General features: G+C 27.5%; 1 protein-coding gene across 6 annotated transcripts in view; it reads left to right on the top strand.

The window, feature by feature from the left end:
* The first annotated feature begins 1,675 nt into the window (after positions 1-1,675).
* The window catches only part of LOC132936966 (uncharacterized), a 34,357-nt gene continuing 10,678 nt past the window's right edge, over positions 1,676-25,354 (top strand). Inside the window, exons 1-18 of one of the 6 annotated variants that reach the window (XM_061003780.1) lie at positions 1,687-2,479; positions 4,233-4,375; positions 4,447-4,692; positions 4,757-4,841; positions 7,226-7,393; positions 7,562-7,621; positions 9,746-9,832; positions 9,923-9,982; positions 10,050-10,121; positions 10,542-10,613; positions 11,032-11,103; positions 11,917-11,988; positions 15,382-15,459; positions 15,969-16,049; positions 16,144-16,239; positions 16,778-16,849; positions 18,093-18,197; positions 18,766-18,870. In XM_061003780.1, the coding sequence (XP_060859763.1) occupies positions 2,159-2,479; positions 4,233-4,375; positions 4,447-4,692; positions 4,757-4,841; positions 7,226-7,393; positions 7,562-7,621; positions 9,746-9,832; positions 9,923-9,982; positions 10,050-10,121; positions 10,542-10,613; positions 11,032-11,103; positions 11,917-11,988; positions 15,382-15,459; positions 15,969-16,049; positions 16,144-16,239; positions 16,778-16,849; positions 18,093-18,197; positions 18,766-18,870 (1,995 nt within the window). In that variant the 5' untranslated portion in view covers positions 1,687-2,158. Of the gene's footprint in view, positions 2,480-4,232; positions 4,376-4,446; positions 4,693-4,756; positions 4,842-7,225; positions 7,394-7,561; positions 7,622-9,745; positions 9,833-9,922; positions 9,983-10,049; positions 10,122-10,541; positions 10,614-11,031; positions 11,104-11,916; positions 11,989-15,381; positions 15,460-15,968; positions 16,050-16,143; positions 16,240-16,777; positions 16,850-18,092; positions 18,198-18,765; positions 18,871-25,354 lie in introns of all 6 variants that reach the window. The other 5 variants (XM_061003781.1, XM_061003782.1, XM_061003783.1 and 2 more) reach the window with 5 other exon arrangements.

The raw sequence follows: 25,354 nt of genomic DNA, 5'->3' as shown, positions 1-25,354 counted from the left end.
ATTATTTTAACACGATTTTAATTTAATATAGTGAAAACACACGCTCTTTAAAATACTACTTATGTCAGTGGTCTCAAACTCAAATTACCAACGGGCCTATATATTAATTATACTAATTATACGTCAAAGGTATGAGGGCAAAACACTTTTTTACTCATCTTAATACTAAATTGAAAATTAACAAAATAAATGAAGATAATATTTATTTATTTTATTTGTTATAGTTATTTTTTTTAATTAATCTTATTATAATATTTATTTCTTAAAAAATTACAAAAAAAATGTGATTTGTTATACCTAATATTAAATACAGTTAGAGTCAGATAATATTATTATGATATAACTGTATATAATACTAGATATTACAAATCACATATTTATTTTTATTCAAAAAAAAAAAATGAATTTTTGAAAAAAAAAATATTAATTGTGGGTCATATTTTTGAGACGACTGACTTACGTACTGTTTGGCCAGGCAGGATATAATATATTATACCCCGAACAGAGATCTGTTTCAGTCTGTTTCCGTCTTCCTTATAATGGCATAATATGTGACCTGTGGAATTGGAAAAAATTTGCAGAACCGGTATTTTCTACTTTGAGACAAAGATAAATTACAATATCATTCTTATAACCATAGTATTTTACTAAAATGAACAAGTACTTTTTTCACTTAAAATTCTTTCATTCTTTTGTACTTAACCTTATCCAAAAGATATTATAAATATGAAATAGCTAATAATAGGCGATAGTGAAATAGTTTGACAGGTAGAATAATAAGTGTTTTTTATGATCAAATTTCATATTATTCCTTGATATTTAAAATTTATCATCATACATTAATATATTATGGGTAACAATTAACCTAGATTTCTTACTAAAACTCTTAATTTATTTGCTTGATATATTTTCATTTATTTGTTGGTTTTAATGACTTATTTTGTAGGCATCTATCACCTATACATACTTTTTGTTTGATACTAATTCCTCAGTAGACACTAGTCATTGAATATTGTTTTATTATCCATGCAATGATTAATCAGTATGTTTATGGAGTAGATACCTATTTATCTTCTGTAAGAGAAGAGTGAAAAATGTTATTGTATAAATGTGGTTACTGGCTACACAAACTGTAGAATAATTGTAAGACATTTTAATTTAATTAAATCAATATTTTTTTTATTTTATTTATTAAAATAATATTTGCAGTCTGTTAGTAGTTATATAAGACGCTTAATAAAAAAAAAATAATAATTTTATGCATAATATTATTCTTTCTTATTATTACTTCTTTAATTTTAATTATTATAAATCATAAGAAAAACATGTTTTTCATAATATCATATTAATAAGTTAATAAAATACTTTTTTTTTTATCTAAGACCAATTATCCCACCATTGAACATCAATAACATCTATAATATTTGATCGATCTATAAGTTACCGAATTAAAATCCAATCTGTCGTTCATAGGCCGGGTAATTGATAGTTTACAGAACCATAAACACTTACGGACGTTCAAGTAACACCCAGTTTTATTTACGGAACCATTAGCGGTGTGTCGCTACAGGATGTTATGTAAATTAATTTTACAATTTAATTATTTTTATTTTTATTTATAATACATTTTTTATTCATTTTACTGTAGTATATGCAACCCAACTTTTAAAATATAATATTATAATGACGATATTATACTTATTAATAATAAATTGTTTGTTGTATACAATAAACAATAATATTATTCTCTATGGTTATCAGTACTTATCACGTCCTTATCTGCCACTTGTTTGTCGATTTTTCCGCCGTCGCCACAATCGACGAACGACTATTATAATAGATACCCGCAACGACTAGACCGTACGCTGCGCCGCCGCGAACACAATCGTGAGCAACAACGCGCGCGTGTGGCTCCTATCGATCGTGTTTGCCATCGTCTGAATGTCCGATTGTCACTGTTCGTCGGCGTCAGTACTCAGTCTCAGTCGTCGCAACGCGCGCATATTGCTCAGTTTGACGTCCGTAGTGTCGTCGTTCGCTCAAGCAACAGGCCGGTCCGTCTGAAACAATTCCAGTCGCGCGTACGCACCGCCGTACCGTCTCTTGCACACCCGTGTCCGGTCAGCGGTAACCGGTGGCCGGGTCGCCTCCGGCTGCAATGCACTTCGCACTAGCCACAACGCAGGGCGGTCGCCCAACGACGGTCACCACGGCCGCGATGCCTAACGACGGCCCGCGGACGTCGGCCGTCCCCGCACCCACCTCCTACTTGCCGCACGCTGTGCCGTCCACGTCCAAAGGCGTCGGCGCCACCACCGCAGACGCATCGACAGGCCTTAATGCCGACGACCACACAGCTGGTGGATCTCAGATCACGATGGAAAACTACGATGACATGTCGTCGGAAGACGAATACCAAAAGTCCGGGTCCACGTTCACCATGGCTTTGGGCCACTACTTTTTCGAGAGGAACTTGATCGTGAGTTTGGCAGTGACGCTTGAAGTTAGGCGGCTGTTGTGGTATGTGGCGGTGGGGGGGGGGGGGAGAGTGAGGTATCGCGGGTGGCGGGTGGTTGCTTTCCTTCATCGTATCTCTTCTGTTTTCTCCGTCACAGTGCTGGTGAGGTATCGCGGGTGGCTGGTTGTTTCTTTCCTTCATTGTATCTCTTCTGTTTTCTCCGTCACAGTGCCGGTGTACCCACGACCTATCTGTAATATATTTATTGGCATCTACGATTTTCTTATAACAATCGGTTTGGTACGTATAAAAAACATAATGCCCCCATCGGTGGCGGTGCAATATGTATTAGTAGGTAGTAGGTTAGGTTATCTACCGTAGAAGTGCTATACATTAAGCAGGATTTAAAGTTTTTAGAATATTAGTGTCAGCACAGCAGTTTCTATCAATCGATTAAAGTTGATACATTTTTCATTGTCTCCATAAAATTTTGATTAAGGCCGTGCTTAGTATTGTTCACTATTCAAGCTAAGTTATTTATTTTTAATTATTAAAAGGGTTGTAGTATGTTTGATGAATTGCGAACAATTTGTCCCCTCCGTTTCGTACTCTTCAAAAAAACCCGTCCATGCCCGTCAATTATTAAGATGTTTGGTGCCCGGTATTTTAATTCAACCTATTTTTTTTTAATTTAAAATTTCAATTCTTTTTATAAAACTTAACATTTCAGAATATTTATAGGTAGGTCAGTTATATTTATAAGTCAAATATATTAAAATTATCTATTAAAACTGAAAAGTATTTTTTTGAGTTAAGTGTAATTTGAGTCATGGATTGACACAATTCATTATTATTAATATTATATTATATAGGTGTAATGACGTTTTTTTTATTAATTATTATTAAAATTTAGAACTGTACCACTAAGCACCTATTTTCTAACTAATATACATTGAAGAAATGAAACCTAATATTAAATTTACAGTCTGATTATCTTTCATTACTTACCTAAAAATATAAAAATTAGTTTGAGTACAGTTGATTACATGTACAATATCTACTACAAAAACAAGAGGGTTATTGAGATTTATGTTATTATCTCTATACACAAGTCAATTATACTGAAAATTAATTTAGGTACTTTAACTTACAATATTATGTAAGATAACGGTAAGAAACATTTTTTAAACTCTACATTTTGCTCAAAGTTCAATATTTACCGAGTAAAATTAATTTTAAATGAAATATGGATATGTGGCCCAAGAACTGCCCTATTAAAGCTAACTTGCGGCAGCCATATAAAAATTAATATAAGATCAGACATGTGAGTTTGAACAGTACTTAAATACCTGTTTATTTAGATATATAATGCTAGATCAAACTTTTTTCACTAAAATTTACCTTTTATTTGTTACGAATTTATATTTTATACTAAGTTATAGTTTAAATTTGGCCAAGATATGGCACTGATACGGTACCACCTAGATTAAATTATATTAATAGGTATAAGCACTAAATCTTAAACAAAATCAATCGATCTGGTATGATTTAACGATCCTAATTTGAGGGATGTGGCATAAGTAATTGTAGCACAAATTTGATGAAAAGGCGGCCTCCATCTCTGTTTATGCCGCCAAACTTCCCAGCTAAAACCTTTCCTCTGCTCATGGCAGTTGGTAGTCATTTTTACTCATAAATATATTTAATAAATGTTATTTACTGATTATTATTTCATTTTTTTTTCATTATTAATGTTATATTAATTTTTTTTTAGGAAACTCCAAATAATTACCTAGCCAGCAAACCTGTCATAGACTATGTGAATTTGAAGTTTGTTGAAAACAATTTTAGAACATTGGGACTTGATGAAATGTTTGATAAGAATAATATAATGAGAGCTGAAATAGAATTTGAATCGTAAATTAAACTTTTCATTAATATCTAACAATGAATACTTAAACAATTTCATTAATTAAATATTTGTTTAGGTTTGAAGTATGGTTCTCTCACTTGAAGAACTATGCTCCTGACAGAGAATATATCAGAGATCTCCGTCTACCATTGTTTTGTCATCTTTATTTGAATCTATATGCACCACGTAATCATGCACGCCTACAGGCCTTTTTGAAAACATTTAAATATTTATTTGCAAGTGCTAAAGGAGCTATTTATCTGGAAGAGCTGCGAAATGTTACTGATGTGTTAAATTTATCACCTCGTCTTGAATATTTCAGGTAAACATTGTATATAATCATTAAATTGCTTACATTAATAATGATTTTAAATGTATTATTTCAGACGAAACAAATTTGTATATGGTGTCTCTCCTATGTTTGTTAACAGTCTTTATGATTTTTTTCAAATTAATTTCATGCTTCAAGTGGTTTGTATATTAGACTATAATATTCTAGTTAATATAAATAAGTTAATCATTATAAAGACACAGTAATAAAATCAGTTATCTTTGAAGACAGATTTGTATTTTCATAAAAAAATATAAATTAAAAGCATAGCTGTATTTATTGTCTTAGTCTTTCAATCAGCTTAACATAGCAAATTTATATTCTGTTTAGCAAATTAAGTTTTAATATTAGTAAATTTTCAATTATATAATCTATTATTAAATGTAAAAGTAAGAAAATTATCTGCGTTATGTTGTTGGTTTTTATTAATGTTTTAATTTTAAAGCCGAGTTATTAGTATAATTTATTGTAATTTAAAAAAGTTCATAATACCTTTAAAATCTAAATATTTTAAATAATATTTTAATTATTAAATTTGATAATAGGTAAAAAAATAGGTTAATTTTAATATTGTAACAAATAATAATAATAGTTTCTACTGCTGAATATACTTTTGCTATGTTATTCATTTTATCTTTTAAGATGGAGACAACCAATATAGATTTAGTGTCCACTTAAACACACTGTTTAAACAGACTATAATTTTATATGATTATTCAAATCACAAATTTAACTATAGGAAAATGTACAGGTTGATTGTATTTGTTATATCTTATTATGGACTAAGTGGATAAATACTAAAATTTAATCATGACTTGTAATATAATATAATTATTTATAAAGAAAATAATCAAAATACATTGCCTACTTTAACTTATTACAGCATGAGACCAAGATAAATGGTTTCGTTACCATGCCTTTGGAAATTAACTAATACCTGAGCTATATGCATTCAAGCCGTGGTCACATGATTATTGAAAAACGCGATAGTTGCTATTTTGATAGAACTATCATGCATGCATGCTAGTTAATATTAGATAGTAACTATCGTGGAGTTTGTATGGTGACAGTACGCTGTGACGAAAGTAACTATCACGTTTTCTATCATCACGTGACCGCGGCTTTAATTATTAAGTTAAGTTACTTTAGAACAGATGAACAATTGACGGCCTGCTGGCCGCATCCGGCCCGTGTACCATTTTTAACTGGCCCGTGCTACATTTCAAATTACTTTATAAAAATATAAAATGTTAGGATTTTTCTGTAGTTTATTGTAATGTTCATCGTAAATTGTAGATATGAATTCTTATCTAATATTAAACTATTAAGTGTCTTAATATTGTATTTTATATGGGGGCATACTATGCCCGGCATAGTTAACATAGCTTTTTTTTTGTTTTCTATGTTTTATGGCCCACTATATTTTTTAACTTAAAAAATTGTCCTTCTAGTAACATAGAGTTGCCCATCTCTGATACAGAATATTATACCTGAATTTACCCACCGCACAAAATCATTTGTAATTTAAGAGGACGCTACACCCGCATGTGTTGTCTCCGTCTTACAAATGTACAACATAGCAAAAACTGTTTAATGCGGGAAAGAACTGAGAAGGCTATAGTCATAACTAAGAAACGAGATTTGCACCACATAAAAAAGAGAACTTTGGCTGTGCAACGTTGTTTTTATTTTTTTGATATCACTTAAAGGAAAAAAGTTTTTACTGTTTCAAAAACCATTATTTTTTGTGTTTTTTAAACTTGAAAAACTTTTTTCATATAAATGATATTAAAAAAATAAAAACAACGTTGCACAGCCAAAGCTCTCCTTTTGATGTGGTGAAAATCTCGTTTCTTAATTATAACTGTAGCCTTTTCGGTTCTTTCCCGCGCAAAACAGTTTTTTGTTATGTTGTACATTTGTAAGACGGAGACAATGCATGCGGGTACAGCATTACCTTAATCCTCTTAATTAATTAAATAAATTGTGTTGTTCATGCGCATTTGCTTATTTAATAATATGTGCGATGTGTAATGTTAACATAATTTGAATGTATATCATATACAAGATATTGTTTTTTATTATATACATTGTACTGTTAATTTTAATATTGTATACACAGTAAAAATGTTAAGGTTAAGTTTTCTACTCAACTGTTGCAACAACAAAGAAAGTCTTAGCTCAATTTTATACTTTATTTTTCAATCTGGTGTTATTGTTTTTCTGGATTTCCAATGAAACTGATTGTAGCATAAATCCACCAAAGGTGTTCTATAGTCTATACAATAAGATGCAGTTACTTCCATCTTCGTTTGAAATTCAGAAAAAAAGTAACAACCTATTGATGATAATAAGTTGTAAAATTGAGTTACGACTTTCTTCGTTGCGGCAGTTGAGTAGAAAACTTAATTAGTAACTTTATTGGGGTAGTCATACTTTTTCAGGTTATAATTGTTATAAACTATTTTTTTAAATGAAATAATTAATTATTACAGTATAATGTATACTAATTTATTAATTAAAGGTGTTTCAAGAATGGATTGACATTAACTATATTACTTATGAAGATCCAAGAATAGTATTTGATGAACATTGTACCAATAATCAAGAACGAGTAAATAATTTGGATAAAGCAAATGCTCCAAAAGTAAATAATAATGTTAATCCCTTTAGAACTAAATTATGTAAAAAAGTAAGTTTATTATTTACAAACAATGTAAAATGTGATTGTAGTAACTTATTTTCATTTCTGACTTTTTAATAAGGGTTTAATGAAAACTAAATTACCACATTACATGATTATGAGCCTAACCTAAACAGAAAAAGTATTTAATATATTTTTTTAAATTTTATTATCTAGACACTGAATACATCTCAAAATCAGAACAACAATCGCAAAGTCAATAATTCTGAAAATGATGTGAGTAAATTTAATACGATATTTGTTATATTAAGAAAAGTAAATCAAATATTAAATAAAATGACTAATTTTGTTTATTCCATACATCAAGGTTTATTATATTAGAACATATTCAATATATTATGCATATATTTTCTTATTATTATTATTGACATCCCCGAAACTCTTATATAGGACAAATTAAATGGGATGCAAAAGTTAAAACTTTTAAGGAACTTAAAGAAAAGGCAACTAATTGGTTAGGTATGGAGAATTGGAGTTGTAAACCAACCTCCGGGTTGGAAAAAAAAAATAATAATTATATACATTTTTCCCAATTATAATTAAAGTCAGTATTATTTTTTTGAATAAAACTAATACATTATTTAAGTATATCATTAACATTTAAATGAAGTATAAATAGAAGTAAATAAATAAAAAAATAATGATTGTTTACAAATGTTTGTATATTATGTATATTTGCAACATTCTTTGGCCACATTATAATTTGTTACTTAAAATGGCGAATGTAGGTATGCAATCACCAAACTAAACAATCTTAAACTTAGACATTTTATAGTTGTCAGCTAACAGCTACTTATCGCCATCAATTTAAAAGAGTTAATAATTCATTTTCATAACTTAATGTACCTAAATATTTTTAAAATTTGTGAATTGTACAATTTGCTAATTTTCATCTGTTATATAACTTAGGGCCGTTCTTACCGTTTCCAGTTAAAGTTAACGGATACTTAATCGGTAGAATTCTGCTGGTAATAAAATCTGTTATCAGCATGTTAGCGTTAACCGACACTTAAACGGACATTGTAAATTGGCCCTTAATATACTTAAATTAAGTTACTTTTGCGACAAATAAAAATTTATTAAACATTTATTTATTTTGATTCTATTAATTATACAAGAGTTATTAAAAAAAACAATATTTTTAAATATATTTCAACAATAAAGAAAACATTTTTTTTCTTATTCATTATTATTATTAATTTTTATTAATCAACAAATTAATAATTTATTTCTTACATTCACAATATTATTGTTTCTCTAATTAATCAATTGATTTTTTAAATTTATTATTTATTAAAATTAACGTCAAGTGGTTATGATAGGTAAAGAAGGTTTGAATTTGACTCAAGTGGTTCAGCGATTGAATGACAATTTGTAAGAAGTACAGATTCTAAAGATAAATAATGTTTTTAATATATTAAATTAAGAAAAATATAAAACATTTTTTTTAAACTTTTAAAATTAACTCATATTTTTATATTTAAACATACATTTTAAATCATCAGATCGACATTAAATTCTACAAGTTTCATTTTTTTGTTCAAGATTTTTTTTTTTCAAATCATGTTTACATCAAACTATATTTATACAGCGAAATGGATTCAAACATGAATGCAAAGCCAACAGTGATCATTTAACAGTTTCATAATGAAAACTGTACATCTTCAAAAATAATAAATTTGTATTCATATATCACATATATGTGTTTTTAAGACGCCATCCTACTTCAAATTTAATTTGAGACATACTGTTGATGATCAAAATATTTTGATTTTTAAATTAGTTATTTAAATGCATAAATAAGCCTTAATGCATATTAAGCCATTTTTTTTTAACCTTTTAGTTCTTTTTACGTGGAATCAAGAACCGGATAAGGAACTTTTGTTGACATTGCTTTCCCTGACTATTTTTAATCTGAAAATTAATTTTATATTACAATAGTTTTAAAAATTTGTACAAATATTGAAATAATCAATTAAAAACAATAATTTTCACTTATTTTGATCTCAATTTGTAATGACGAAAAACAATTTAAATTTACTTAATTTCAGTAAGTACCTAGTAGCATCAAAAAATGTTTTTTAAATATTTATACTATTTTGATGTCATAAAAAATTTTTTAAATTATAAATATTATTTATACATTTAATGACACTGGTCATTTTTTTTGATTTTATTTTTACTTTTTAATTTTTAATAATTAATGTAATTGGTTTAAATCAATAAAACTAATCATGTAATACATTATAAACAGTTGAAGTCAAGCCTGCTGTCCATTATAATATTTACCTAACTAGATTATTAATTTAGTTTTATTTTTGTTAATGATTAAAAATCAAGTATTACAATAATCAACGTCCTTCTACGAGTAAAGATTTTGTTGGCTCCAGCTCTGGCTCCAGTTTTCAAGTATCCAATTGCAGAAAAGTAATTTATTTACTTAAATGATTTAATTTTGTATACGTCAAAACTATAGTAAAATGTTTGTATTTTATTTTAAATACTTAATATATTTAGTTGGCTAACAATTGTGTTGAAGATCAACAAAAACAGGATACAAATTCGGAACTAGACGAAGTAATTATTTTTACATATTGTGTATTTTAAAATACTGACATAGAATTTCTTGATTATTTGTGAACAGTCTACTGAATATTCTGAACAGTCTTCAACCCAGGATCGTTACCTACAACCAAGATCTAGACGATCAAAGAAGGTATGTTTTAATATTATACTTTATACATTTTAATGCCATATTTTGTAATTTTTTTCTTAAATTTAAAACAGTAGTTTGTTATATTTAATATAATGAAACTGAAGAATAACAATTAATTGGTTAGGGGTTTAACATACTTTGTTGTAACATCAATATTAATAATTTGGTCATGTTTTAAAAATATTAAATAAAATTTGGTTTGTTCACTTTATTACTTTATTATTCTCATATTAATTTTATATATTTGGCGTTTTATAGCTGTTTACTTGAAATAAAAAAATACTTTAGGTTGATTTAAATCATTAAACTATGTATTTTAAGGGAAAAAGGTTAGAAATTAGGAACTAGATGAAGTAATCATTTTTAAATATTATATATTTTAAAATACTGACATAGAATTTCTCTATTATTTGTGAACAGTCAACTGAAAATTCTGAACAGTCTTCGACAGAGGATCATTATCTAGAACCAAGATCTAGGCGATCAAAGAAGGTATGCTTTAATATTATATTTTATACATTTTGAAGCCATATTTTGTAATTTTTTCTTAAATGTAAAACAGTAATTTGGTATATTTAATAAACTGAAACTGAAGAATAACAATTAATTGGTTAGGGGTTTAACATACTTTGTTGTAACATCAATATTAATAATTTGGTCATGATTTAAAAATATTAAATATAATTTGGTTTATTCACTTTATTACTTTATTATTCTCATATTAATTTTATATATTTGGCGTTTTATGGCTGCTTACTTGAAATAAAAAAATACTTTAGGTTGATTTAAATCATTAAACTATTTATTTTAAGAAAAAAGGTTGGAAATTCGTAACTAGATGAAGTAATCATTTTTAAATATTATATATTTTAAAATACTGACATAGAATTTCTTGATTATTTGTGAACAGTCAACTGAAAATTCTGAACAATCTTCAACAGAGGATCATTATCTAGAACCAAGATCTAGGCGATCAAAGAAGGTATGCTTTAATATTATATTTTATACATTTTAAAGCCATATTTTGTAATTTTTTTCTTAAATTTAAAACTGTAATTTGTTATATTTAATATAATGAGACCTAAGAATAACATTTAATTGGTTAGGGGTTTAAGGGGCTTCGCTACAGTCATTATTTAAAGGACAACATTTAGGCAATTTCTAATCTTGACATAGCCGCCCAAGATCTTTGTTTTAGTTGTAAATGATTATTAGGGTTAGTGAAATTAAATGCGGGTATCCTCTCTCGTATGCGCATGCACATGTCAATTACACAATAACCATATAAATTACAAAATACTACACAAATTTTACAAAAACATACATTTGTTTTGACAAAATTAAAGTTAGTTAACATTGTCTGATTTTGATTCTGAAAAAAATATTTGAATTCAGCAGAAAAATGTGTAGATCGTATGAAACATTTTCTGTTTTTAATATTAATTTTAATTTTAATTATGACTCGAAAAAGTTCATATTTTCAAGTTTTTAATTACAGTTCACAATAATATAAAATTTAGTTTTCACAAAGTGCTTCGTAGGATCTAAAGACAATTTTCTGGTGAGTTCAAATTTTTTTCAGAATCAAAATCGGACAAAGTTATCCAACTTTAATTTTGTCAATACTTAAGGTCTTTTCAGCTAAAATTGACGACAGTAGCGAGGCCCCTTAACATACTTTGTTGTAACATCAACATTAATAATTTAGTTGTGTTTTAAAACAACAAAGTAATTATTTTTAAATATTATGTATTTTAAAATACTGACATAGAATTTCTTGATTATTTGTGAACAGTCAACTGAAAATTCTGAACAGTCTTCAACAGAGGATCATTATCTAAAACCAAGATCTAGACGATCAAAGAAGGTATTCTAATATTAAATATAATTTGGTTTATTCACTTTATTACTTTATTATTCTCATATTAATTTCATATATTTGGCGATTTATGGCTGCTTACTGAAAATAAATAAATACTTTAGGTTGATTTAAATCATAAAATGATATATTTTAACTAAAATTTAGAAACATTTTTTAAACTAAATTAGGTTCTACTATTACTATTATTTATATTACTACTAGTCTTTCATATTACCATTATTATTTCAAAATATAAAATGTTGGATCTTATTTTGATATGTAGTTAAAATTTGAAGAAAAAAACCACTAAAATAGGTGTACAGAATTCCTTAAATAAATCCAATACCTAACCTAACCATTGTAAAATGTTATAAATTGTATTGATCCCAAAATATAATATTTTTTAAAAACAAGTGGTAATTAGGATTGAAAGTTATTTATATTTTAGTTTTTTTTTTCGTTATACAATATAAGTAACTAAATAATATTATTTTAATAATTCTTTTGTTTTAAAGTTAAATTCTTTTCTGACTTAATAAATTGTTCAATTTTGTTTATTTACCTTTGGCCACGCGTGTGAAGAAAATATGTACACCAGACTAGCTATACTGTGTTATACACTAAAGTTCATATTCAACATTTATTTGTAAATTAAATTAATTTTTGTTGAACGCGTTATCAAATTGTCTATTGGTTTTATATGCTGTAAGATATTTCTCCATGCGCTTGGTTACTTTTATATAATTCACGCGTGTGGTCAAAGGTTATAAATGTATTTAATGAGTCCCGGTGCCAGTTTTTCAAATTTTCCACAATTCTATAAAATGAAAAATTAAATTTTAAATTTTAGTTCCCACCTTAATTATAAGACTTTTCCACTAATCTACTACCCGATACCTATTTAGAGATGGGGGGGGGGGGGGTGTATTATATCAAAAAAAATTACTTTACAGGAATAACTCTCAAGCTTTGTAGAATTGTCGGATGTTGATGACTATTTTAGATTCTGAGCGAAGCGATGAATGTATTGATTTTACAATGATGTGTGTTTTTTTTTTATTTTTTTACTTTTGTGTCTGTCATCACCTTTTAGGACAGTAAAAGTGCTTGGATTTTCTTCAACAGTAACTTTTCTGATAGGAAAGTGAATCTAGTTGGTACTTTGGGGGGTTCAAAAGTAGGTTCCCAGTAGTTTTCAAAAGCGACTTGAAAAACAAAAGAAAAATTAAGGAAAAATGGGAATTTTTACGCAAAATCTGTTTTTGAGAAAATCGATTTTGGTTTTTGGTGCAACTCTAAAACAAATGACCGTAGGGACATGACATTTTGACTGAATGTTTATAATTGCATTTCCTATCACCATAACATTTTCCAAATATTTTGACTTATTTTGAGCTGTTTACGGACATTGTCAATTTCCATTTTTTTTAGTTTTTTTTTCTATAAATATCAATAAAATTTTATTTGTTGAGTAAAAAAGCTTGAAAATTTAATAGAAGGCTAGGTTATTGTTTCAAAGGCAGATGAAAAAAATTAAAAATCCTTAGTCACAGTTTTTATTTATAAGCATTTGAAGTTCAAATTTTGACAAAATACGGAAAAATCACGAAAATTAGCAAATTATTTTGAGTTGAGAATTCATAAAAATGTTTCTTTTTAAATCTAAAATTTGAAAATGTAATATAAGATTACTCATAAGTTTGTCTATCTTTATCAAAACAAAATGTCTACAAGAAACTTAAATTACATTTTTATGAGTGTCTGAAATTTATATTTTTACAACATTTGATATTCACTTGATTTCTCATGTAACAATTTTCTTATTTTATTGTAATTGAAAAACGAATGACTGTAAATACTTGAAAATTTCACTGAATGTTTATATTAGCATTTTCTATACACCATACAGTTTTGAAAATATTTTGACTCTTTTTGAGCGGTTTACGGACATTGTCAGTTTTCAATTTTTTTAGTTTTTTTTTCTATAAATATCAATAAAAAATTTTTTGTTGGGTAAAAAAGCGTGAAAATTTAATATAAGGCTCCTGATATATCGTTCTAATAGTAGTTGAAAAATATTAAAAATACAAGGCACAAATTTTTTTTATAAGTATTTAAAGTTCAAATGTTGACAACATTTATCAAATTTATAATTTATTAATTATTTTGTAGTTAAAAATGTATAAAATGTTTAACTTTTATGTCTAAGGATTGAAAATTTAAAACAAGGCTCCGCGTAAATAGTTTATATTATATAAATTACTTTATTCACAATAATATCATCAAATATACTTGGTAATATCATAGGCTGACTGACCGTTTTCGCTCAGAATCGTTTTTCTTATACAATGATATTATATCATTGAATTCAAATTTAACACCATCCATTACAGTGACCCACTTGTAACCTACTGTACAGCAGAGCGACATCCACTTATCCACCTTTTTTTTTATTTGAAAGAAGAAGACTTCCTACAGCCCACATCGATCTCTGATTTGTATTTCATTTCAAATAAATGTATTAAAAAATTTGAAAAAAATGCCTTTTATCTTATATTTTTTTAGATGTATTATAAAGTTTGAGAATAAAATATTGAAAAACAGAAATCGATGCAGGCTGTAGAATATTTCCCTCTAAAAATTGAAAAAAAAAATTATGAAATTTTGTTGATTCTACAAGGCGGTATCGTTATCCTCGCAGAGTGTTTTTTTGAGGACAAAATGGCATCGGCACCGGAGGCCTTAATACAAAAACAATTAGAATCTTAGTAGACTGATAAAAAAATAAAATCATTATTATTAAACCTATCTCAGTAATATAATTTTTAGGGTTTAATTGTTTAATATGATTTATATAATTTTTGAAATATTTTATTAATTCTCAGTTTACATTATAAATAAGATCAATATTTCTCTAAAACCTTTTATTCATACAATGCAAATATGTGATTTAAATTTAATCTCAAACTTCAAAAATTACTCATAATAACAGGTAATTCTATAATGAATTTTATTACTGTTTAATTTTAATTAAACCATTTTTTGAAAAGTATGCTACATTATACAACATGTTATAGGTATAAAAGAATGAAATTGTATAAAAAAATATTAGTTTAATGTATTATATTACAGTCTTTATCATCTATGAATTTATTGATTTATTGGCCATATAATAATTGTTATTGTATGTATTCAATGTTATTTACTTTCATGCATCTTTAAAATAGTATCACTATCTGGTATCATGGAAATATCGGACTGTATATTTTTATTTTATTTTATTGCATTTTAACAACAATATTATCCAAACTTTTATTTTTTTTTTTTAATTAAAATATAATTTATTTTTAAATTAAGATATAAAATAATAATATATACATTATTTTGACTTGTATTAAGAAAAATATCAAAAGAAAACATTTGAGACATGCCAGAGATCGTCCTTCGTCGTATGAACGAGAATCAAGAAGACTTAAGGTAATTTATATAATAGTGAACATAAAATGTGTACATAAAAATTGTTTAAGAGGACCCGCATGTGTTGTCTTACACATGTACAATATAGACAAAATGCGTTTACGCAGTCCGAGTATAAATCGCTCAATTTTAGTTCTAGAGTAAAAATACCTATTATAAAATGAAATTGTGACAATATTTCTGAGGGCAAGTTGTTGCGTTTTTACCATTATACCCAATAAAGTCCATAATATCGTTTAGAAATACCAAAAATTTCAACATTTTTAAAATACTTTTAACTTTTTAAAATTTAAATTTTTTAAAAAAAACTCAATGCCTTGCCCTCCAAAATATTATCATCTTTTAGTTTTTTAATTGGTGTTTTACTTTAAACACCAAAATTGAGCGAATTTTACTCAAACTGTGTAAACTCGTTTTGTCTATGTCGTACGTGTGTAAGACGGAGACAACACATGCGGGTGTGAAGTCCTCTTTATATATTTCATACAATTTTTCTAAATAATGAATAGAAATTCTGCGTTGAAAAAAATGATGATACCAGCTTACAAAAGAGATCTAAAAGTCATCAAGAAAATGAAAAATTGTCAGAAGTAAATCAACATTATATTTTATTTTTTATTTTTAAGTATTAAATTCTTACAAAATGTATTAAAATTAATTATTATTATAATTTTGACTAAAAAGTCACTTAGAGAAGGACAGAGTTTATCTAATCAGAAAGAAGTTAAAGAAGAAAGAATAATATTACGGATTTCAAGAAAGTCTAACAGATTACACGTCGTAATTACAATTTATATTTTAATTATTATACAGTTTAAATTAATACTTAAAATCATTTAAAACTAAGTTTTTACCAGTATAGTTTATATATTGACTATTTTGAACTGTAATTCAGTTGTCATGATTTATTTATACAAATTAATATTGTATTGAATGTTATATCATTAGGGTTAAAATAAGCGGTTAAATAATCATCCTAGATCGTATTAACGTTAAAAGCAACTGTGATTAGTACACTATTTTGTGTGTGTGTATGTTCATATTTTTGGAAGAAGAACCTTTGAAAAACTATACAACATATAAATTGGTAAAATATTCATCTAAACACATTAATCCATACCTTGAGTTAAAAAAAAATTGTTTCATAACAATTATTTAAAATTATTAAAAAAATATTAAGTCAATTCAATCATGACAACTAAGTTTCAAGTACAATAAATCAATTTTTCTTAAATTATCATCTTGATACAGCAATGTATTATCCCCAATGTTGTATGCAGTATTATGTTTTAATATAATTAAATCTTATTTCAAAAAGATTTCCAGTAATGAGAAGAAAGAACCTAATGATCCTGAAAATCCTATTCTGGAGAAATCAAATGAAGAACAAGTAATTGTTTTATTAATTTTATATTTACTTATTTTAACCGTATTACATACATATTTGTCCTTATTTCAAACTCTATATTATTATATATTATTTAACAATCATAATTCATTAAAACAGTTTATTTTTTGTTACCCTTTGTTAATGTAAATGTGGAATATTTAAAAAGTTTTTTCAGTGATAAATGAAGACCTATCTAATGTATACAAGCCCTGAAACAAAATTTAACTAGATGTGGTTTGATTTGATTGTTGGCATGGCCAGAATTATTTAGGTTTTGATAACATATTTTTTTGCATTTACCAAAAAATATTTTTTTATTCTGTTCAGTTTTTAACATTTTTACAATTTGTTCTATTAATTATGTATACTATTTTCAAGAAAAAAAAAAAATGAATTATGGTTATTGTTTGTTTTTGCCAACATTTAATTTTTATTTACTTAGATCTATATTACAATATGATACCTTATAGAATCATTAATAATCTTGACAATATAGTTAATATTATTAATGCCATTTTATTTTTATTAAATCAAATTAAAAAATATATGTCAAAATTTTCTCCTGTTTACAAACTTTTGATAATACAATAGTCATATATTATAAATAGTACAACATTTAACAAAAATTTAAATAAAAAATATTATATTTGTTTGCGGTTTAATTAACAAATTTAGCAAAAAGTATGTACGGTAAACCCTTTTTATACTAGGCAATTAGTATAAAAGTGGGAACAAAACGTAAAGAAAATGAAGGGACTATTCTTTGCGTTAATTTGTTTTAATAAAAATTTAATTTGTTCTTTTATATGTACATATTACAGTATCTTAATGTATTATGTAACGACAAAAGTATTTATGATATCATGTCTTAATTTGCTTGATATTAATTTATCAAAGTTTAATTATTAGGCTGAAATCCATTATTAATATTACATAAATTGTTCCAAAAGGTATTGCTATTTTGTTGACAATCATTGAAACATTTATAACTAAAATAGTTTTAACTACGTTGAGTTAATTAATGTATAAAGTATCAATAACCATAAATGGTCTGATTTTCAAAATATTTTATCAAAGAAATAGGTATACTATAATATTAAAATGTATTTTATGATTATTAAAATGCTTTTTTAGGTACCTAGTACCTACATAATAAATATATATTTTGTACAATAATTTATACCAAAATACTGGTAAATGGAAAATGATTAAGAAGTTGATTATGTATTTGTATTATTTTTAGATATCAAATAAAGGGAAAAAGTCTCGTAAGCACCGAAAAAAACATAAATTAAGACGCAAAAAAAAATCTACCTCCGATAATAATTTGCATGAAAGCTCTACTGAAGTAAGGCCAAAATTAATTATATTTATGACTTTAATTTTAAATAATACAATAAACATTTCTTGAACTTAATAAATAGAAATCTTAAAAACACTTAAGGATGTCAGCCAATAGTGTTTTACCGATCTGGCAAACAGCAACATATACAAAACGTATTTAAGCAGAATCATTTTTTTTTTTAAGTACTCTTAGAGTAAAATCACCCATTACAAAAACAATAGAGAATAACATTTTTGAGGGTATGACATATGAATTTGTCCATATATTGTCTCAAAACAATTTAAATATCATATAAATTTACAACAATTTTTTGTATATTTTGAAAATCAAATAACAATAAAATATAAAATTGATATGTCATACCCTCAAAAATATTATCCTCTATAATATTTGTAATAGTTGATTTTACTCAAAAATTCATAAAAAAAAAACAATTTTAGGTGAAAGCCTTTTATCTATGTTGTGTATGTGGGTCTGAGAGAAAAAACAAATATTGCATCCTTTTAATCTATACTATTATATTGAGAAATGGAATATTTAAAATTAATTTTGACTATGTATGTTTTTGAAGACATCAAATAAAGACGAACAATTGCGGAAGAAAATTAAATCAAGCGACCGAAGAAAATCTACCAGTAATCAAAATCAAAGTCGTTCTTGTGAAAAATCATCTGAAGTAAGATTTCAATAATACCCATATTTTATAAGATTTAATCAACAATAATAAAGACTTATTTTAAATTCCCAGCCAACATTTTTTATATTATTGTTATTAATTAATGATTATATTATATTATGAAATAATATGAATGTATTAAAAAACGAAGTCGTAGATTCAAAATAAAAACTAATTATAAATTTGTCTACTATTTTTTAAGATTAAAAACTCAATATCACATTAGTGACTTAATGTCCGAAAAAAAATACTTGGTATCTTTAGATCAAAAACTCATTATTAATCTATAGTCACTTTTTACTTTTTGAATAAAATGTAAATAACTTGTTTAAAAATTGTTTATGATTTAATTTCTCAATACTGGGGTTTTGCAGTAAGTTTTTGCTTAAAACCAACAAATGATGTGGTGTTTTTTTTATAAAATCATCATTTATAGTTATTTATTGAATTATTGAACTAATACAAAATTATCACTTAAGATTTTTTATCATTCTATCTAGTTATATCCACTTAAGGAAATATAAGCACACACATTTACATTTTAGACCAATAAGCAGTGGTTAATTACACATACTTCGTATAATCCCAATTATAATTATTTTAATATAATAATTATAATAATTTTCAATAATCCCATGAAATAATTACATTACTTATTTACATTTGTACAGTCTTGTTAAGTATTCGAATACTTGTATTTAAATACTTTTAAATACTTTTCAAATACTTTTTATGTATTTTAAATACTTCAAAAATACTTTTTATTTGTATTTTTATTCTAGAATACTAAATACTTTTTTTAATTCTCGTGGTCTAATCCAAATTCCAATTACTAATATTTTGGAAGCGCTATTTTAAATTTTGTTTCTACAATATTATTTTGAAATTTTTCAAACTTCTGATAATTTATAAATAAGGTTTCGCCAAAATACAAGCAGATAACAGAATGACTAAACACTGAAACCCCCATCGGCTCCTCACTCTCATATTATACCATGGCATACAAGAGTACAAGACACTGACCACCACAGGTTGGATTGGCATTTATCTTGATCCTTTAAATATCTTTCTTCTTATTTAATGGGTGGTACTGTGGTAGTAGCTTATAATTTAAATACAAGTTTTGGTGTTAATGTTATTGAACTTTTTTTTTGTCATATTTATTTTAATTTGTATAATTTACATAAAATATTTTTACAATAAGCACAATAGATGGAGGGATACATAAGAGGGTTTAGTTGGCTTGATTTAAGAAACTATTCAATAATAATACTTCATAGCGTGGGTAGTATTGGTTAGTCGGCAAGTATTTGAATACATATTTTAAATACAAATTACACCAAGTATTTAAATACGTATTCTGAATACATTTGAAAAGTATTCTTAACAAGACTGCATTTGTATTTATTTTGGACACGCCATATCTGATTTTAAAGTTTAAAAAGTGATTCTTAAAGAGCATATTCTAGAAGCTTATAAATGAATAACATTTTTTTTTAAATCACAATCGAACTTTAGGAGGAAACTTGAGGAAAACGTATACAAAATTACGGGAAAATACATAAAAGTTGATAATAGTACCCCATCACCACATAGGGGGAAACCCGCCAAACCACCAGTACGACAGGTGTCAACAGCGCTTCCGGTGTTTATTTGTTTATTGGACTGGAAACGAGCAGCTCATCAGTGGCCATGAATGTATGTACAAGAGGCAAGTGTGGGGGGTCACGATAGGAACCCAGAGTTAACAATGCCATCAGTATAAGACACAGACTAAGAGAATAAATTCAGTGGCGCCGACTCGGGTATCAACTGGGGAAAATTCCCTAGAACTATTTATGGTTGGGTCAGTTGGGTGGGTGGGTGGAATGATAATAAGTGATATAATAATATGAATAGGAATATCAAAATCATGTATAATATGCCCGATAAAATAGAAATATGCATAAATATGCCAAATATGCAAAAACATGCAAAATAAGACTTCACATATTTAACCGTGGTACCTTGAAATGGATTTCTATGTCATCTAGCATTAAATACAACTTAGCAAGATTTATATACAAATGCATGAACTTACGAGCACTGATAATAAGTGATCTGTCATTAGTGGTATTTTATATTTAAACATCATCATAATTTAACAATAATGCGTCGGCTTCCTACCAAAACTCAATAACGGCAAAATAGTAATTGTTCAGTAAATGACTTTGAAGTTTTTAAAAAAGTACATTTTTGGTCTCAACCCCAAAAAATTTTTAATTTTTAAGATATTTACATAGTTTTTTTTAAAATAAAATCTGCTTGTATTACTGCATTAAAACATATTAGATTTTTTTCGAAATATTTAATAGAACATTGTATTTTTTTATTGGTAAAGTATTGTATGTAAATATTTTAACCGTTAATGAGTTTTACTGAATACGAAAATGATTTTTACTATTTGTTTTGGCTGGAAGAAATCTATATTGGATTAATATTAAATATTTTGCTTATTGGACATAGTCAGATTATCAAGTTATTTGCCTAAGTGTGATTTTTTTTTATTATTAACATCATTATTGTTGTGTTTATCATGATAAATAAAAATAATATTAATTATTAATAGATATGTTTTATCTTAAAATTATTGTCATAATAACATAACTCATAAATTAGGAAAAATATAAAAAGAAAATAACAAATACATTTATGTAAGTGATTTACAACTTTAAAGAAATTGCAACTTACTTATAAAATAATTATAAAAATAATTTCCAAGACCTTTTAATATCTTTAATGTACAACTTAAAACATAATGACATCAATATTCAATAGTGAAAATAATTATTAGTAGTTTATAATATAAAATAATAATAATATTACTCTAACAAAATTAACAAATTTAAGTACAAACCAGGAAGTAAAATCTTTTATTTATAAAACCAACATAGGCACAATTTGGGTTAAATGTATGGGGGTGCTAGATGTATGTCCATGAAAGTGATCAGTGGGTGGCTTGCCCCTCATACCCCCTACATTCATACAACTTAATTTTATACACCTTCGCATTGATCTTAATATAAACAATTACCGATAATATAATACACTTTTATCTATATTATTATTCTGATAAGTACCTATGTATTATGAATATGAAAATTATAAGGTTTTAGAAATAAATGTATTCAAATATCTATGGCATAATATTATAGTCAACAACAATTTGGGGGGGGGGGGGGGGACTAATATGAATTTTTGGGGTGCTAAGCACCTCCAAGCACCCCCAAAATTGCGCCTATGCAAATCAAACTGAATTCTGATAGAATTGAAAATAGAATGGTAGGTAATAATAAGAATATTATTATTATTCATGTTATTATCAGTTTATCACAATTATATTGGGGGGTTTAATCCATAGATAATATAAGAATGGATAGGATATGCCTATACCAGTTCCATATGGGGCCGTGTGATTTTTTGGGGAAGAGAGAACGTAAAGAGAGAAAGACGATGTGGGGCTTTTTAAGGTTATGGCAAAACTATTTTATTAAATAATAATGATAACATGATAGTCAGTTATATTTAGATATTTGTCAGTTTGTATTTTGATTGTTGTGCCACTTGTGCCTGGAAAATTACTCTAAACTTTGTTAAATATTTAAAATATTTATTATTATTTATCAATTATCATATCAATATTTGCCCCATATAACCTTAAAAATAGTATCACTAAAGTTTCATGTGATAAGTTCTTATGTCCTATCCATTCTTATATTATCTATGGTTTAATCATAGACTTAAAAGGTCCGTATAAGGGTTTAACAGTTCTATACCAGTATACCACACTACCACAGCCATTCTGTGATTTTACATTTTTATTTTTACCGATAATGAATTTTGGCTCTCAATATGTCATTGATCTTGTTTATGCCAAGACTCACTAGTCACTACACCATTAATTACTTTTAACTCTTTATATTTATGTCCTTCACCGTTAGTGAAAATAAGAAACTGTAAATTTGTGGCAGGTTAGAGTAGGAATTTCACTTAAGACGCCTCTTTCAAATCGTTTGAAAATAATGTTTAATACTAGATAGCGCCATTATCTCAAAATAGTGAAATATGCCGTTACCTAGTTTTGGCAGGAAGCCGACGAATTGTAAGTGTAAAGAATGGGCAATAATAATTAATAGTATGAGTATGGCAAGTCGCCAGGCTGTATATCGCGATTATAATGCACTATTCGAGAGTAGCTAAACATTTTTTTTAAGCAGCTTGGTTTAACACCAGAATTTATTCCCCATAACATGAAATATAGATCGGCGCCAGTGAGTCTAAGATACAAAATGTAAAGCCAAATAAAACCACCGGTAGCTCTGAAAACATCGGGTCCCCAGTGCGACGAACCTTCTGGTGGCCGTCCCCCGATCACCGCTGACCATGTCGTTTCCAGTCCATTATGTCTTAGTCCGTGGTCTGTCTCACAAAAAGTATCGGTGCCCAGTGTTATCACCACTGTGTGATTTAAGATATTCTGGCGACAGGCACAAAGGTTAGATCGACCGGTATCCGTTAGGACATTAGGTCCGGTGTTCGGACCACGTTAAATATCAAGTCGGTAAATCGGTGACGCGACTGGGCGGACAGCGGAAGAGTTTCTTGTTTAGTCGTCGGTATCTGATCCCGTTGAGGCAATCAACCTCCAGAGGGCGCTGTGCGCTGTACTTATGTGCGTCACCACGTCACTCCTCCCTCGACCTATACCATGGCTAAATATACAGGTCTGTTCTCCAAATAACAGTGTGCATATTATGATGACTTGGCCACTTGGGTATGTAGCTTGGGCAATATGGAGGAGACAGTGAAATATCATGGTGAAATATATACTATGTATAAATATGGACTGTATAGATATCTGTTAATTTCTAGCACGATTAAAGAACTCAGTTTATTAGTCACCAAAGGACTTATACTAAGAACATGCCGGGTTGGCGGGGTAGAGTGAATTAGTGTTAATATTAGATAATAAAAGTTATGATAACAGCAACGTATATTGAACATAAAGATGCGTAACTACTGCGCATGTGCGGTGTGCTTCGGTGCTTCGTGGGACTCGCCCATAGGTAAAAACTACTATGTTCTGTTTATGAGAACTACTTTATAACTACTACCATGGCTTAAATAAACAAAGTACATATTGCACATAGTCTATATTGTTATTAAACAAAAATAAGGCAGCGTAAGAATACAGTCCATATATTAATATTAAATATCATAGTATAGCCAGTGTAGGTCGTCCCCTTACGCTACCATTTTAATTCCTCAACGTGATAAAATGATATAGTGAGGGTACTATTGCAAGAACCTTGTATATTTAAACCATAGATCTATTACCTATAAACTAATGGACAGCGCATTTCACTCCGCCCTGCCATCAATTCATGGGAATCATATAGGAGAAGAAAAGAAGAAAGGACGAAGAGAGAAAGAACATAAAGTGGGGTAATCATAGACCTATGAAACTAACACTGTATTTCCCCCCACGTTCTCTTTTACTCTATATCGTACCCCTGACATGTCTCTCTAAGCGCTGTCCATTAGTTTATAGGTCTATGATTTAAACCATGACTATGTTCCGTCTATAGGCTGAGAACACACTGTCCGGTTTTGCACAGAATTATAACAGCAGCGGTCGAAATACATCTTTTGAATTACTCTTAAGATGTTGGTAACGTGTATCCCTATTTGTTACAATATTATAAAAACGGAAACAATCCATTAACTACGGACGACGGCCGTTCAAAGACTTTGAATCAAAGTGTTTTATGTATGGTATTGTCAGTTTCAGTATTGCACTTTGCTATGCTTTAAATATTATAATATTGTTAATTAACATTTTTCAAATAATTTATTATATTGATACAAAATATTTGATTGATAACGTATGCCACATTTACCATGCCCCTCCCCCCTCCCGGGAGACTGTCTACAAGCCCACAGTCACCCGATTTGGCCATAACCACAGACTAAATATATCTTAATATATCTTAGTCCGTGGCCATAACACACATTGTCTCTACTATACTCTAAGACTGTGGTATATACCCTGCTTGTATACGCATCTCCTACACCTCCGGCCCATTTCATAGTTCTCCACTTCTCATTGGTTGATTTTTTTCTATGTTACACATGTATGTATACGATTGACAGCCAGAATTAAAGAGTGGTGGATGCGTATCAAAAAACTGTGATGAACCTATCTAATTTGTCATGCATTATACAAAGAACCTTAGGTGTCGCTAAGATTTGATCCAATAATTAATTAATACGACCTGTTTCTAATTATAAAATTCATAATAGTAATTGTTATACTGTAATATTTATTGTAATTTGTAATAATACTACACTAATTTGTATCTCATTTTGAAATAAATAAATAATAATTTCTACTTTCATTAAATGTAATAATTATTTAAAAAAAGAAAGTTCCATTTAATTTTAT

This window comes from Metopolophium dirhodum, chromosome 1 (genome assembly GCF_019925205.1).
Source record: "Metopolophium dirhodum isolate CAU chromosome 1, ASM1992520v1, whole genome shotgun sequence".
Taxonomy (NCBI): domain Eukaryota; kingdom Metazoa; phylum Arthropoda; class Insecta; order Hemiptera; family Aphididae; genus Metopolophium; species Metopolophium dirhodum.
The sequence above is the reverse complement of the archived record's forward strand: the minus strand, read 5'-3'. Positions and strand labels throughout refer to the sequence as shown.